General features: G+C 34.1%; 1 protein-coding gene across 1 annotated transcript in view; it reads right to left on the reverse strand.

Annotated features, from left to right (window-relative positions):
* Positions 1-18581, reverse strand: part of LOC149776720 (SCO-spondin-like) — a 106012-nt gene that overhangs the window by 45430 nt on the left and 42001 nt on the right. Inside the window, exons 15-20 of the mRNA XM_089941248.1 lie at positions 18032-18193; positions 11332-11563; positions 8941-9202; positions 6107-6311; positions 2539-2630; positions 1329-1378 (exon numbers count right to left, since the gene is read on the reverse strand). Of these exons, the coding sequence (XP_089797374.1) occupies positions 1329-1378; positions 2539-2630; positions 6107-6311; positions 8941-9202; positions 11332-11563; positions 18032-18193 (1003 nt within the window). The remainder of the gene's footprint in view (positions 1-1328; positions 1379-2538; positions 2631-6106; positions 6312-8940; positions 9203-11331; positions 11564-18031; positions 18194-18581) is intronic.

Consider the following 18581-nt stretch of genomic DNA (forward strand, 5'->3'; position numbering starts at 1 on the left):
TACGAACAGCTTGGGTTTATAGGAACTGAGTGTATTATGATTCTGCTATATCAGTCACAGGAATAGCACAGTAACATACTGATAAGAACTTGCATATTGAAGACTCCAGGCTAATATGACTGAGGCACAAAAAATGCATCCTTGAGTTTTCTCAAGCTTTTATAGCATTCAAAGTCAGTCAAGGGCCTGAAAGCTGATAATTTTGGTTGAAATCTGGTGATCAGCAAACTCATTTAAAATCTATCAGCTAAAGCTTATCAGGACTATTACTTGAAATCTAATAAAAATATGTCAAAACTAAAATGTTCACAATCAAGTTGGATGCCAAATCTATGCCTTTCAAGCGCAACAAGCATGCAAAATATCAAATCCTGTCATCATCAAACTAATCTGAGACCTGATGAAAATGAAGCGTCAATAACGATCCAGTTGCAATTAAAATAGAAATGTGACAAATGACATGGAGATGTATATTCTAAGTCTTTATGGGGTGACATGATTGGGTTAATGCTTCACTGCACGTTTAGCAGGATTCAAACAAGAGTTGTGAGAGCACACAGGTCACAAAAATGAGTATTCAAGCTGATCAAGGGCAATAACTCTATAAGAAAGTCAAAACCTAATCAACATTAAACTTGTAGCTTGTTGAGATGAAATTTCACAGAAGATTTGGTTGAATACTACAATTGTCCAGTAAAACGGACTGATATCTATTATAAGCTGACTGCAGCAATAACTTTGCAAAATATGGTCCAAATATTATTTTTCATTTAACTCTTGCTATGATTAAACATTACACTTAATTTGACTGAAGACAAAAACTGTGAATGCTGCAGTGTTTACAACTTATTGGGATAACTTTTCTAAGAGCAATAATCCAGCCCAAATGCTCTTATTTTTTAATACAAGCTCATGTGAAGATGCAACTTTATAAATAATTGGAATGGTCACAAAATTAATGTTAGCTAAGACCTAATATAAATATTCTCACATGAAGAAAAGCAAAACTTTCATTTTAATTTAGCTCCATTCTCTGATCTATTGCACATTTTCTTCTCCAATTTGGCATCACTTTCAGAAAGGCCACTGTGCAAGCGCAATGCCTGCACATATATTGCACCGGCTTTGGTTCTAAATAATAGTAAATGGTTTCTAAAATACTATGGCTCAGTATAAACAAATTCAAAATATATGTTGGGAATCACAATAAACTGATAAGATGATTTTTTTAACACTAACGAATACAAAATAAACAACAGACATAACTGCCATAGCAAGTAATTTACTTTCTAAATAAAAAAGATTGAGTTAAAAAAATGCTGCCTTACATGGACAATCAGTTTTCACTAGAATTTCCCATCTCCTGTTCCGGCAGATACTGAAATACAAAAAGTAAATATAATTTTTCTTGCACAGGATTTATAGATCAGAGGGCATTGGAGGACTGAGTGGGGTTCAATCAAAATCTCTACCATTTTCTTGTAAAGACATTACAGCTTCGGCTATTTATGCCAAATTAACCATTCTTTTTTAAGTCAAATACCATTATAAAAGCCCTGGAGTATGCTGTGTCAAAATTAGTAAAGCTAGTTCAAATAACACAGGAAAAGATATTCAACTATAAAAATGACATTTATTGCTTGTAGATCAGTTTTAACTTTGCCAATCTGATAAACTATATCAAAATATGGAGCAAGTATAACCTTGTTAAATCTGATACACCCAGAAAAGTGTTTTCCAATATCATCATAAACTTCAAGAATACTGAATTATGTACTGCCTATCTCATGCTTGTAAATATGGGCATTGCATTTTAGAAGGTGAAAAGGTGACATATCAAATGTACTGCTCCAATGTTTCATATTTTTGATGTTTTTTTAAAAAATGAATTCATTTGGAATTTGTTAATAATTTATGTAAATATTCATGTACATCTTTAAAATATATAGCAATTACAGGGAGATGAACCACAATCTACAGAGAAAAATGGGTTACTTTCTATTGAGAATAATGAGCAACTCTATTCATTTCGCTCCTAGTCTCTTTGACTGCATAGTACATTTTTATCAATATAAAATGAAGAAAAAGTGGAACTGCAATGGTTCAATATAACAAAAGCCCTCTCGGTGTACTGCATATTCCAAACTCACACCATACCAACTCCTCCCCACGTAGTCACCTGATGACCCCACACCCTTATAATGATCAATGTTGGATCATGATTCCAGTTCAATCTTGGTATGGTTTTATTCATCAAGTTTGGTCAGAAAATAATTTAAAATATCAAAAATTACATTTATGAACGTGTGACACTTTTCCCTATTTTCAAACCTCAAAGTTGGAGGCTACGGATGACACCTCCCTAGAATATGTTCATCATTAATGGCAACATAACAACTACAGTTTGTAAATTTCGTCTAAGCAGTAATGGAAATGTTGTAATGGATAAATTGACAGATGAATGAATTGAGGATATACCAATATCTCCCAAGAAATTGTAGGAATAGACGATACTGTAACTGTATATGTAATACTTACTACTCTGTGCATGACAGTTTAATTCTTGATCCAGGATCATAATAATCTCCAGCATACGAGCATGGACACTGATCGGGCTGCACACAGCTTCCCTGTAGCAAAAACAATTGATTTGTCAATCATAAATGTAATGTGTCTATACAAGGACTAAAATTAATGAAGATATGTTGAAGAATAATTATGAAATGCTATATTTAATAAAACTGTGGCTAATAATTGTGCCCATTTTGTAAATATTAACGTGTTTCTCAGTGTATTATACATATATTAAACTTTAATATAAACTCATTATAAGATTTCTGTCTCTTTTGTAATTTTTGCACCATAAAAGAATAAAGGACAATAATTAAAATAATAATGAAAAATGAAGTCAAAAATGAGAAACAAAACAGTGACATTAAAATTCTACATTTAATTGCCATCATACATTTAATTTGATTATCCCACTGATTGAATCTAACAATTTAAACTTGGATTATGGCCAACCCATGGAAACTCTTAATTTCGTAATTTATAATATATATCATTTGTTGCATATTATATGCTTGTTGGAGGTCAAAAGTGATTTGTAAAGTCCATTTGAGACTAAAATAAATTTCTAATTGTTCTACCTGTCAAAAATAACTAAGAATAATTAGATGATATAAATTATGTGCAGTTGCTGCTTTGTAACTCAATGTACAAATAAATACTTTTTTTATGATTAGAATAATTACAGTACTGTAAAAACATTTCAATGATAGAATAATAACAGTACTGTAAAAAAAAAAAAACATTTCAATGAGAATAATTACAGTTTTGTAAACACATTTCATTGATAGTGGTTTAGCCAGAGAAATGATAGATGAGTTGGTCTGCATTCAAATATAATAATTACCTGACGATTTCTATGTTTACTGCATGTATGTTTATTATGTGTGTATTAATAATAAATGTTTATTGTGTGTGTATTGAATATCAATGTGTATTGTATGTCTATTGAAAATAAATGTTTATTGCATTATTGACAACCTAGGCAAGATAAACATTTTTTAAGTATTTTAAAGTCTTTGGTCTTAAAACTGTAAATTTGATCAGGCAATTTCTGTGAAATTATTTTTAATTGTTTTTGTAAATATTGTTCAAATATGAAAAATAAGTGTATAGTTGAAGAAAAATGCAAACATCAAAAATTGAATGTATATATGTGTACTAACAAAACGTATATATGTCTACCAAAAATACCTAAATGTCTGCAAGTCAAGCAGTGTATTTATATGTGCACAAGAAAATAAATTAACATATACCACACTCTAGATAACTAGTGCACAATGAGGGTCCAGAACCAACAACCACACTATAAGTATGGGTGAAAGTTACCAAAGGACCTAAATCGATGGAGGGAGACCAAAGTGGGGCTGGGAGTGGCATGTTACATTGTTGAATACTCATTTTATAATCATGTTGAAATTAACTGTGAATATATATGTCTTCATAATGGTGTAGTTGGTTGTTCATCATAAATTTGCTATAACTTTAAGATAAACCATACAAAAGAGATCATTAAAAACATTCTTCCATATGGCTTCCCTACGTGTAACTTATGTACTACTAAACACATTGCATATTACATCACTGTTCTTATGTGTCAAATCAGGTACATTTTAGTTTTAATGTCAGTTCAAAATTAAAAGATAGATACATAGATAGATAAGATAAACAGATAAAGAGATATGTAAATAGATTTAGTTACAGTAGAATCAAAAACATAAATTCACAAAGGTTAATCATATCCAAACATGATTTAATGGTCGAAATAATTTATTTAAAAAAAAATGCATATGCGAACATGAAAATATGTGCAGTTTCTGATACACTTAACAAATACTACTTCACACTTCATGGTTTGATTTAGATATTTTATGTGTGCAATGATGAACTTTGCTTTATTCCATGCTGGCACAGGAATTTTTAAAGTTACCCATGGCTTGCCATAAAATCAATAGATAGGAACATAACTTCTGAAATGATGTTCAATTGGTCAAATAAAAAGGATTGAATTTAATAATTTTTGGTACCTCCCTTACTTGATTTAATAGAAAATATGTATATGATAAGAGTATAGGTCTTAATTTTAATTAAGTTTTACAATGCAACAAACACCCCCAGTTGTAGATCAAACACAACCAACACATAACTACGTTCTCACAGAAGTGCTCATGTGTGTCGATATGACAGTCGATTGACTTTTAGTTTATTAATAGAAGACAAATGGACATGATTATACAGTTTACAGTGAAACAGAACTAAACATTTTGAACACAAATTTCACATGACAAGCCATATTTAATTAGTGATTATTCTTTCAATGTTGCACATGTAAGTATTTAGCAGAATGAAATATAGATTGTTATTCCTCCATTCATTATTATTTACAGCTGATAAAATACCTGTCCAAAAAATCTAATAAAATATGTGATTTTGTACTAAAATTTATAATGCTGATTCTTACATTTTAGGCATTAACCACTATTTTCTATATCAAATTTTCATTACCATTTGTGACTGATTTCCTTCAGCACATAAGGACCAATTTTTGGATATTTTCTTTTTAAATGCAGTAGATCCATGCTGGACAGAGCATTATATGCTAGTTTGTGAGTTATCATTGGAGCGGTGTGTGTGCGTGTGTGTCTATATATATATATATATATATATATATATACGTGTGCTCAGGAAAAGTGTATGTACATATGCACTAGAAAATACATATATACAAGTATATAGTACAATAACTGTATTGTACATTTGTACAAGAAAAAAATAATTGTATATAAATGTGCATATGAAAAAAAAAGCCTCTGATATAAACGTTTATCACCTGTCTAATTATTCTGTTTTCAAAAGGGTGATGAGTGTGACCACAGAAATATGCACATTACCTTGTTCTGGTACTTCCTTTTCCATTTTATTATCTTAACTTACAATGACCAGTAATCTTTATGCTATTTGTTATCTTACTTTTCAAAGACCAATCAATGCTGTGCTTTTTTATCTTAACTTTCAATGACCATTCAATGCTGTGCTTTTTTATCTTACCTTTCAATGACCAATCAATGCTGTGCTTTTTTATCTTACCTTTCAATGACCAATCAATGCTGTGCTTTTTTATCTTAACTTTCAATGATCAACCATCGTTGTAATATGTGACTGCAAAATTTCTAATGAGAAGCATAGATATTGAAACTTAAGCAGAGGAATTGTAATGTTAAGTTCCTCCTGCATGTTAGGAAAACTGACTAATGAAGTCAACCAATGATAATCAGTCATCCAGTTATTATCTTACGGCTAAGAATGTCTTGGCTCTTTTAAAAACTACAATTTATATTTTTTAAAATCAAGCTCTGAATTTTAAAGATTGTACCCTTTTTGCCTGAATCTTTGTTTTGTATGCCTTTTGTCTGCATACAAATTTTTTATATAGCCAGAATTGTTTTCATGTGCAGTTAATTCATGCACATATAAAGAACTTTTGATATGAGCATAGATAAGTGCATATTGTGGCAATTTTAATTTAAACTATACTTACATTAGGTGACTGAACTAAACCATCAGGACAAAGGCATCCACTATATGTTGCCGACCTTAGGCATGTGCTATTAGTAACATAGGTGTCACAAGTTTCCAGACATTTGCGTGTCCCTTCCATGTAGACAAGATTTTGGGGGCAGACTACTCTATCTATGCAATCACCTGGTACAGGAGTGCAGTCCCATCTACCATTCACGCACATGCTGTTGCAAAATTAGCATAAATATTTAGTGCTAAAAGAAATTTTAATCTTCTTTTTTTCAAAATACAGAGAATCATAGTTCCTGATGAAGATGGTTATTTTTCAAATCTGGGAACCATTGAAGTAAGATTCTAGAAAACAGAAATTTATTACCGTTCCCTTTTAGCACAAAGCTTAATTCTTTTATCAAGTTCTACTGATTTCCTTCACAAATATGTAGCCTATATTTATTTTCCGAAAGAAAAATTACTATTAAAAATAAGCCATATTTTAAGCACAGTAAATGCTACTGACTGAAAAATGTTACAGATAATAGGTCTTCATAAATGATTCTCATCATCACTGTTATAATTATCATATCATCATCACATAAATAGAAGGGAGCATAAACTAGAAGAATTGTATGCTATTTACAAAGAGATGAGTCCAGTGGGGAAAAAAAGAACACAGCTCAACATGGTTGGTCAACATAAATAATTTCTGACAATGACCAAATATATACTGTTTCACTGCAATCCACTATTAAGAATAGCTCAATTGGACTTGTGCTCTACTAGCCAAAAGAAGTGTCAGGGATCCAAATTTTTACTGTTTCATCTTCTTAACTGCTGAGTGTTGAAATAATCTATGATTTTCTTGAGTTATAAGATTTTCAATATGGCCAGCATAGTTATATGTATATATAAAAACTACATGGAGGACCAAGTCAAGACCATATACAAAACAACTACACCATTTTCTCTGAGGGCCAATATCATGTGAAGTCTTTAGGAGAAAACCCCATTTCAATATGACCATTACTTCTGGACTAGCAGCAATAACATCATGGAAATTAGGTCATCGTCATCTACATTTAGGACCAACTAGACACCACAACAGGTCTACTGGTGAAAACATATTGAAATAAATTTGCATTCAGTAGGAGTGGAATTTTTTGTTTTAAATGCCTGCCCTGTTTAATGTCAGATTGGCATTGTTTTCATTCAGAATCAAGCACACATCATTTAGATATATTTTCGTGCTGATATTCAAAAATAGTGATTAAAGGGTTTTGAAGCTTGCTAGTGGGTTGATCTTACAGGATGCCAGAGCAACGCCATTTTGATTTTAGACAATAGACAACTGGTCATCCCCATAGCTTTTCTGATCCATGATCGGTGAACTAAAAGCTGAAACAGCTGCTGCTTTCACAAAATTATGTTCTACATTGCATCCAGTTTTAAGCCTAAACAAAAATTGCAGTAGCAAAGTGATATGTCCCCATGTACATCTTCAGGTCATGTTCATATTTTTAACAATGTTCAATGCAATTCATTCCATATTGTGGTGCTAATTGTGATTAAAGTGCAAAAAAGACATCTTCTTCCTGACATGTCCATTCTTTGATAATGGTACTGGCAGGTACTACAGTAACAGATAAACATGATCCTACAGGGACTGCCAGTGCTGATGGAATATCCCTCACTGTTCCAGCTGGGTGACCATGATATGATGGTATACACCTATATATGTTGTCCTTTAAGGTTTCATTATGGTTTTATTATGGTTGTGACAGCAGAGTAGATGGCAAGGCCTGCTGTTGGCATGTAAGGAGCCAATTGTTGCAGTGTTTCTCTGCATGGTGATCCTTCCTCCTACCAAGATTCAGACATCACAAACCTGAGGTGGTGTCACAACAATAGTAATGGCGTCTACATCACTATGTATAATTTTCATACCTCTTCAACTGACCTTAATCAACTACCTGGTGGGGACATCGTCAATCTTTCCCTTGACTAGCCCAAGTGTATGTCATATATATGGCTTGAACTGCACAAAATACATACAAAACCAGCTAACTAATTATCTTCAGCTGGCTTAAAGCACTTCCACCATACAAACAATTGTAACTACCCCCACACATTTTAATATTGCACCAATACACCTAATTTTTTTGCCATTGTTGTTGGTATTTTTAGTAAGATAAAATAGGACAATGATATATACAAGTGAAGTCAGTCAAGTACATCACTGAACTTTCTGTGAAGCAGATGGTATGAATTAAAAACTAAATCTTAAAGATAATGCATACAAAGTTTAGTACAAGGAAGAAAGGATCATTTTCTTGATATAACATACAAATGAGGTTATGTACCAAGTTGAACTGATGGGGCTATAGAACACTAGGCAGACAATAAGAATGGCACCAAGCACTGCCTCATAGAAGAAAGATTGACAAATTGAAGTGAAAAATAATCATCCATAGAGAGATCAATTTCAACTGAAAAACTGATAAGAGTATACTTTTGAAGAAGAGAAAACTCTTAGAAATCATGTAACATCTGAAAAGGAACCAAGCTGATCAGTATTTGCAAAGCCTTGATAAGAACACGCTATATCGGCATGGGCAAATCACATGCAACTACCAGGATTTGGCAACAATCCTTCAAAGGGGAATCCATTTTTACTACTACCATAACAAGCCAATCATGATCTTTCATCACTTTTGCTGCTACAAGAAGACAAAAAAATCTTTGGTTAACATCTTGTTTTCTTTATTTTGGGAAGACTGGATTTGTGAGTTATTGGATTTTACCAAATTATGAAAATGTAATGAATCTGAAGAAAAAGGCCTTAAAAGAATGACTTACCAGGTTTCACACTTCTTGTCCAAGATAGCACCTGGACCATAAACTGTTGCAGTCATGGAATCGTAGCAAGTACAATTGGCCTTCAAGACGCATATGCTGTCCACTCCGTGGTCTGTGAGATACATGTTATTTCCACACACACAGCCTGGGATACACCCTTCCTCACACTGATCATTCCCAATGGTCAGATCTCGACAGTGACCAGAACATGGTGATGCACACTCAACATACACAGTGCCTCCTTGACATGCTGACATTTCAGCTATGGGTAAGAACAAATATTAAGGTAAGTGGGCTTTGATAAACATGAATAAAATTACAAGATGGTGGAGATGGACTGGTCATATTTTGCAGAATTATTGTGATACAGAGGTACACATTAGGAATAAGGAAATGCATATATCCTACCATCTCAAATAAAATGTTGTACAATTCATAAATGGCAAACCCAGCAGCCATCAAAATATCAAGAAAGTAAGTATGGCTAAAAGGAATAGATGATGTAAGGTTAGGTGTATATGTATGGCCAAAAGAACAGATAGTGTAAGGATATGTGTGGATCTATGACCAAAAGAATAGCTGGTGTAAGATTATGTGTGTATGTCAGATCCAAAAAATATATGGTGTATGGTTATGTATATATATATGTGTGATCAAAAGGAATAAATAGTGTATGTATGTATGTATGTATGTATGACCAAAGGAAACAGCTGGTTTAAGGTTATATATTCATGTTTGGCCAAAAGGAATAGGTGGTGTAATCTTACGCATGTATGGTTTGGTTTATCACAGACAGAAGCCAAATTGGTTGAGTGGTTAGGGTACCAGACTCAAAACCTGAAGGGTACAGGTTCAAACCCTACCACTGGATCACCCTGTGTTGACTACTGTGATATATTTTTGCACTTTACTCCTAATATCAAATACTCTACTTGTGCTGCTGTGCTGCAAACTACTACACAATATCATTTGTAACAACAGGGCTATGAACTGTCTGATAAAATTGCAGTGTTATTTTTATATTCACAGTCTTCTACTGATTCCATATGCAAGGAAATCTACTAAAAAATATAAAGTTGCAAGTCAGTATATCAAAACAAAATAAAAAAATTGAAAACAGGTTGTTTGGGATAACTGTGTGCTAGACTCCTGGTCATGTCTGACTAGTTTCAACATTGGTATAAAGCTCTATATCAGAAAACCATAAGTTATTGTTGGATGATAACATTTTTCTCACATTTTCTTTTGATGTTCAACCATGTCCCATTATTTTCTAACAGCTAAATTCCTAACTGAAACAACTCTAATAAAATCAACCTGAACTAAGTACAACATTTGAAACACCTACAAACTCATCATATGATCATGTGAAACTAAATATACTTCCTTACAGACTATCTTCTGATTTGCATCATTATGTAATAGGCTGCTTTTAACATTTTGATCAGTGATTAACTTCTATTTTTCAATGCAAATACAATCATGTTGGAAGAAAAAACAAAATTAAAAAATGCCTTTCTGCAGTATATATTACATAAGCACTCATTTCTACAATGATATATGCTATACACAGTTTTATATGTTGCCTATGTTCAAAATGTCAGTAGTTAAGATCGAGTTTCATTTAGTTAATTTAGAGTTTTAACCTGAGTCATGTTTCAGTCTGGGATTTAGCAGCCCAAAAAGTAAAAACATCATTTACTGTCAAATTCTGGGTTGTATTTATTCTGCAAAACACCAATTATAATTCTATTTTTTTAAATATTTCATTGAACTTTTGATATCTAAGTTACTCAACAAGATATTTTATGTGTCTGGCCAATATGCAAGTCCAAAACAATGGTCAGTCCATTGTTTTTTAGCTACTAACGAAGCTTGTGTAATTTGGGGTGTCACTTTGCAAGGGTCATAGATCATCAAAAGGGTTTCAATTTGTATGAAACACTGCTGCTAGTGTCAATATGATTCATGATGCCAAGATCTAGCCTTTTGATTGAGTTCATATCATGGGGGTGTAATCATTTCAATTAGGAGGGCTAGTTTTACCATCATTAATTTGAGCAAAGTCACAAGAGTCATGTGTAATCAATGTTTTCCATCATTTTCAAGATCCAAATAAAGCAATAATTAAGCACATGGTATAAAGATACCAGAAATGTTTGTTTTGCAAACACATACTCACTTTGTACATTTTTCAGTTTATTTAAGTATGCATAATTATTTTGTATTCAGGGCATCTGTCATGATATATATTGCAATACAAACTGGCTACAGATAGCAGCTATATAAAACACACACACACACACACACACACACACACAAACACACACACACACACCATACATAGTCTTCAGAGGCTTCACTGCAAATTGTATTTCTTTAGATACTTACAACATATGGTTGCAAAATCAGCATAATGGATCCAATCAACAATGACTCCCTTCATCGCACACTGCCTTGCATATGCAGAGGTCATGGTACAAATTCCCGTTGTATCTCCAACAGGGGATGATGTCACTTCCTCAACACATCGAAGAAAGTAATACAAAGGGTCCACATAAGCAAAACAGCCTCCAAAAAGGCTGGTGTCAGTAATATGCTTACAAGCAGTCCTGGCTTGTATCTAAAATTGTAAAAGATTATATTTAATTTTACAAACTGCTGAGAAAATTGGTGTGAGGCAAAATATCCATTTAATCTTAACTAGAATATATGGCATTAAAAACAGATGCTTAATATACATTTCTTTATCATACGCCCTAATGGGACTATTTTGATGTTTTCTCTGATATTTGCATGTCACTATTTTCGAAACAATTAATACGATTGTTGTAATTCTCAATCTGTTTTTAATTCAGTCCACATTTTCATACATCTACAATGTAAATCTAACAATATTATTTAAAAAAACAATTTCAGAGTAAAAAATGTTTCTTTACAATATGTAACACATTCATAATACCTTAGGAGTACTACCACAACCTCATAAATCCAGCCCTCCCTAGCTAAACAATTCAGCGACAATAGGTAAATGTTGTCATCCAACATAGGTGGGAGTCAGACAGAATGATTTCCCCAAGCACACAGGGATTGGTGCCAAATGCCCATTTGTACATTAGTTACTACTGGAATGAAATGCATGCCCTGTTAGTAGGATATGGTTGTAGAGAGGTTGGTAGGGTGTACCCATGAAATCATCTGGTAAGTATTTTCTCAAAAAAAATGTATTTCTTCTTCAAATATGTTACCTAACCATTATAACTTAGGAACATAGGTGATAGATGGAACTACAACCCATTAGCCAGTATAATGGACATTTCTGGTCCCTCAAGGTATGTGAAGCTGCTTGAATCCTGTTTGTATACTAGTGAATCCATGACTTTTAGTATGAAAGATCTTGTGGTAAAAGCTTGAAAGAGTCAACTCTGCCTCCATCTCAACGCTTTTATGATACTGGTAACAGAAAAGATGCACTTGAATGTGATGGTGGTGACTTCCCTAGCTTCACAAGCAGAAAAAAATATAACAATTTCATTTAATCTTGGGATAATTCTGTGAATGCTTAGTGAACAACCCATTTTATCTATAGAGTCTGTGCTGACATACCAGCTGTACCCTCTTTCAAATGTTAACAACTGACACCATCTCCCTCTTTGCACCAGCCAAGTTCATTTTAGGTACCATTCAAAATCATGTACCAGGTCCTTTAAACAGCCCACAGGTAATCTGGAATGAGATTCCACCACAAATGATTGATGCTCATGAAACAGAACCTATTCTATACAATGAAGGCCTGAATCGTCATAAGTGAAAGAAACTGAATTATCTTGCTGGAACTGGAGGTTGTTCAAGCTGATAACTGTAAAAAAGTTTACCCTTTACTTGTGACAAGTCTGCAAGGAGTTTGGCAGGTCATTTTGCCCTTTTATTGTGATGGATGCTAACTTGTTCAGCTTGAAAAGTCATAAAAGAAAGATTTTATTTGCGATAATGATGCCTTATGTGTAAGAATGTGTCCTTGTGCACACCAGTGAGATAATCCTCCGCTTCAATTCATAAGCTATCAAACTCTCTTGAGCAATTCTCTCCATAATCTTCTGAGGAATATTTGCCACTTAGAGTTTCATGGATATGGTCCATACACACTAGGTAAAAACATTGGGTTCAGTTGAAATTCCTACTCAGGTTGCTCTAGCAGGTGAGGAAATATCTTTCTTGGAATTGTCACAACCGGATTTAACAAGACATGTATCCATGCTTTTTGGCACTTAACGAGAGAAATTAAATATGCTAGTACTCCAGAGTCCTCATATTTCCAGGATCTTTGGGACTAGAGGTGATGGGGGATAAGCTGAGGAACCGTAAAATGTCCCAATCTATGGAAAGAGCATCCAATACCCAGGCCATTGGATCCTGGTGAGATTTTGAGTGTTTAGCATTTCACCCTGTCATGGATAATGGTCAGTCCTGTCAGATACAGATACAACTGAATAAAAGCAATCATTCAGTTAGTATTAGATGAATCATTTAGTAGTTAATCTGTTATTTAGTTGCCTGGATTGTAACTTAAACTTGATTCGTCACCGATGACACCACCTCAGAAATCCAAATCCAGGAAGAATTGATCTGGGCAAATTAATGAAATGCTTTCACTATGTTATTTATCTCTAGCATAGTGATGTTCAATACCAGGTAGTTATTCCCAAATGGGCCACAATTGGCCATCTGAAACAATAGCACAAGGTTGACATATCATTCTTCTAGGTTTGCATTTATATAAATTACTATTCATTGAGATTGGACATGCAAGGAAAAACTTGTGTGAAGCTGAGTGAGGTTGCTATTTGGAAACTAAGATTGCTTGTTCCAATTAGCAAACTTTCAGTCCAAATTGGAAAAACCATATCATGTGTAATGGTCTCATGAATAGCCATCCCAAAATAATGCGATCTGCTTCCACAACGAGAAGACCCAGTAGACAAGGAATTCTCAGGCCAAGAATTAAAACCACCAAAATGAGTTCAAAGCACATTCCTGAGACAAGCTCTGTTCTGAAGCATTTTTAACATCATACCAAAGTGGGTGAATTGCTGAGACTAAGTATCAGGTTTGTCCCTGTTGACAATGAATCCAAGAATGAGTTGGAGTGGAACAAGGGAATTGTGTGTGTGTGTGTGTGTTTGATTTGGATTTTGTCACAGCTTTAACAAATTTGCAGTCATATCGCCTTGATATCTGCAGTATGGCAGTAATGATAGTGATGTTGAATACTGGGGCACAATGCTACAGACATGTAGCATGATGTCCTACCCAGTCAAAGTATCCTGATACAAGGCCAACCAGATGTAACACTAACCTCTTAATGAAGAGTGCCTAGCGAGGCAGCACTTAGTACCATTTTTGTAAGTCTTTGGTATAACTCGGCTGGGCTTTGAACCTGCAACCTCACACAACTGAGGCAGACATTCTAACCGCAAGGCCACTGGTGCAGCAAAACAAGGGAATTCAGGTCTAGATTTAAAACAGAACTCATCTGGTGTTTTTGTAGTATTTCAGCCGGGTTGGATGTCACAGACAAGGAGATAGTCTTAAAATGAGACCCTACACTGCTGATAATTCCTGTGAAGACCAGCATTGATGCTGAGACCACCTAGAACCTGTCTTGAACAGATTGAGAGAGATGGGGTATATAACTAATCGAAGAATGATAATAGCCTTAGTGCCAAAACTAGTCTTGAATACATAATTTGTGGTTTTATATTTTGAACAATTTCTACCACCCTAATTTTGTCCTGGACAAATGAATGTGATAAAGAGGCCCAACAAAAGGATCCATGGATCATTGGGGAAAAGTCTTTTTCATTCAAAAGCAAAGTGGATGAATCTTCCTCCCATTAGGATATTTGACATGGGTAGTGTGAGTATTTCACCATTTCTTTCTGTACAAAGGCTGGCATTGAGAAAAAATGGGGTAGAAACAATCCAGCAGTCTCTTCTTTTGTACACATTGGCTGTTGAGAACCATAACTCTGAACATGTATGAGATCTGTAGGACTGTTTCAACATTTAGCATTTCCTTAGAGGATAATCTGTATTCCTTTCATCCCTGTTCTGAAACAATGATTGAGCTCTTTGATGCTGGCTATGCAGTAGACGACTCCTTGGTGGCCTGCTTGCATACATCTTCCACATGGCCAATAAAGAGTACGTTGGAAGACAAAGGCTACAATCTATGCATGACCATGTAATGCTCTTTCAGGATGATGAAAATGAAGTGGACAGTAATCCATATCCATGAGCTGCAAAATTAGGGCAACAAGAAGACTGATTCCTGTAAGTGATAAATGTGTTTTGTCCAAGTGGAATTGTAGATAATTCCACTGATGTAAGTGGTTCCATCACTCAACATTATAGGCAAGATCAGTTTTTTGTTGGCCTCTTGTGACTTTATTATAATACTGGATCCACAAAACCAGTCCTCCCTTGCATCAAATGAGTCAAAATCTGATACTGATGGAGCAGAGCTATCTTGTCCTCTCCTTCAGTAATGCTGTCAGTGTTTTTATTCTATGGAGAGACCTTTTTATTCTCTAAAGAGCCCTTTACTTTACACAGACAAAACTTGTTACCACAGCAGCAGCAGTGTTTATGCTAATGACAACTTTAAAACTGCACTATTTGCCTTTCATTTTTAACTGTCTCAGTAGGACTGCAGCATACTGTTTTGCATTTACTGCCTCAGTGGCATCCTACACATTCCAGGCACATAAAGTAGTTATCATCCAAAAAGTTTCATATGTTTGCACTTGGTTCTGCCCATTGTATAGACACCTCTAACAAAGCAGATTGAAGATAGTCAGGTATACCTTAAAAACTCCCTTAATAATGTGGATGCTAATTAACTATTACATTGCAAAGAATATCACAGTGTGTTTAATATAGATATATATATATATATATATATATATGTCTATTGTTGTGTTTATGTGTTAGGTGATTGTAGGTGACTGGGGTGCATGTGCATATGTTAGCTGATGATACTGGACAGTGCTAAGTATACAATTATTTTTAGTTTGCAAGTAGATTAAGTGCTCTAAAACAAGATGAATTTCCAGTAATTTTATAGTGGCTTATATGAAAACTATTGGCCCTCTATTGGACCTCAAAATAAACTTCTCTAGTCACCAAAATCTACCAACACTGTCTCCAAATTTGGTAAATATGAAAATGGCACTAACATTATTATGTACAATGCTGTAGTCATTCTAAAGGTAATTATCTTAGTCTCCAACAGAGAAAACAACTTTGATATGTGTAAGCAGTAAACATTCCTTGTAAGAAACTCCATAAAAGATCAATTTGCCTAGCATACGTAGTAACTGAGGTTTAAATGAGATTAGCCCCAATGAATGCATCTAAAGAGAAATCACTCTGACTGACCCCCAGTTGTGGGTAGACAACTTTTGACTTTCATAGCTAAAATTCTTTGCTTGGGAGGGCTAGACGTGCGATGTAGTTGTTGCATTATGATTGATTAAACTAGATGAATAAAAAATTATTCAAGAGGTGTTGTATAATACCTATATTCATATTGTATTCCTAGTTGAGGAAACTAACTACTTTGAAATGGTTTATGCATACATCTTGGCCTGACATCATCTGCATATTATTACACCATCCCAAACATATTAATTCTGTCCAACTGGGACGAAAAACACCCACCAAAAGAAAAACGAACAAAAAGTGAAGACACAACTTATCATATGCTGAAAGTTCTGGCAATGTACACACAAAGAAAGATATAACATATTTCAATAGAAATAAGATTCTGATGATGTAAAAAATGTACATGTCATGAGGGAAAATCCTCTTTACAGATATGCCAAAGTTTTTGTATAATAGTTTTATTACTAGGCTGCATATCTTGAGCTGAGACGCATCAGCTCAATTCGCAAATATCTTTCAGGTGATGCCACTAAAACACTTGTGTTCATTAGTACTTTCAAGAATGGACTATTGTAACTCAATTCTGTCTGGATCATCTCAATATCTACTCCAGAAACTATGCTCGGATCATACTTAGAGTACCACGATCAGAGCACACCTCCCCACTGCTCTGTACCCTACACTGGCTATCCATTTGATCCAGAATCAAACACAAAATGTGTTCACTGTGCTACGTTTCACTGTCAGACTATAGTCCAACATACCTATCTGTCCTCACCCATGTGTACACACCAGCAAGATACTTATGCTCCTCTTTGGACAATTGTATACTCATTATTCCCACTATGAAAATAAAGTGATATGGACAGCGTTCTTGTGCATACCATGGCCCAGCAACATGGAATGAATTGCCCACTGAACTTAGACACAAAGACACAGTGATCACATTCAAGAAGGCTCTCAAAATGCACTTATTTCGACTGCAAGAACAAACTTAAAGACCTAATAATGTTTCCTACCTGAAATATTCTCAGCATGTTTTTTATTTTTTAATGTTTTTCTAATTTCATGGTGTTTGTTTTAGTAATAATATTATTATAAGTTTTTTATTTTATAGGTGTTGTCTAATGTTGTAAAGCGCTTAGAGCTTCTAAGGATTAGGCGCTATATAAAGTCCTCATTATTATTATTATTTTCTGGAGTTGAACTTCATTTCTCCAGTTTAGATTTTCTTTTCTATAATAATAATAATAATAATAATGCATCATACTAACAACATAACTGTAATTGGTACAATTAGCTTGTAAGGTAAATGATTTAATGTTATTCTTATGTTTGGATGTGGACTAAACCATGAACTTTTAAAAATTTAGTGTTATCATTTAAAGATACTGTTCAAATTTCCAAACATGTTTTAAAGTGCAACTATTGAAATCTGACTAGTTATAACTCAGCCAATGCATATCTTGAAAAGTTATGATATACCAGATGATAAATTGGATGAGATGGTCAAAAACGCTAAATGGGTCCATATTTGCAACTGTAAAAAAAATATTTTATACAGTACATACATCTGCTGGACAATGTTTCATTTTGTAAGATTTATCAAATCGACTTGTTACCTCTGTCTGCTTGATATACGTACAAGTTCGTTAGATGGCACATCATTCGCTATATAGTCCTGTTTCGTGTAACAGTTTGTGTCGCTGTAGTAATATACAAAGCTGGCAGTATCTGGCTCCGGTACACCATTCGCCAGTAAGTCATCATCTTTTCGGTAGTTGAAATAACCACAAAGACCTTGGACCTGGAAGCATACATAAGTAGTGGAGCACATGTATACTGTGAGCAGGCCTGCCTTACTTGATAGATACACTGATAGATCAATCAATTAATATACAGATATTACAAAAATATAGCTTGATAGGTTAATGAACAGATCAACAGACTGTTACTGATTATAAAAATCTTACAATTTCTTCTTCAAACGAAGCTACTTTCACAAAAATGAAGAGCATTTCATCATCATTTATTCAAATAGCTAAATAAGTTCATAATTCTATACATGATTAAATCAAAGCTGGTTAGATTGTAATACTGAAAAAGAAAACAACATGATACATACCACTGAGAAGTCGAGACCAATTAAGGCATACCAGCTGTTACATAATGCATATTAAGCAGATCTAGGTCTA

Source organism: Sinohyriopsis cumingii, chromosome 18 (genome assembly GCF_028554795.1).
Source record: "Sinohyriopsis cumingii isolate HCF-2022 chromosome 18, ASM2855479v2, whole genome shotgun sequence".
Taxonomy (NCBI): domain Eukaryota; kingdom Metazoa; phylum Mollusca; class Bivalvia; order Unionida; family Unionidae; genus Sinohyriopsis; species Sinohyriopsis cumingii.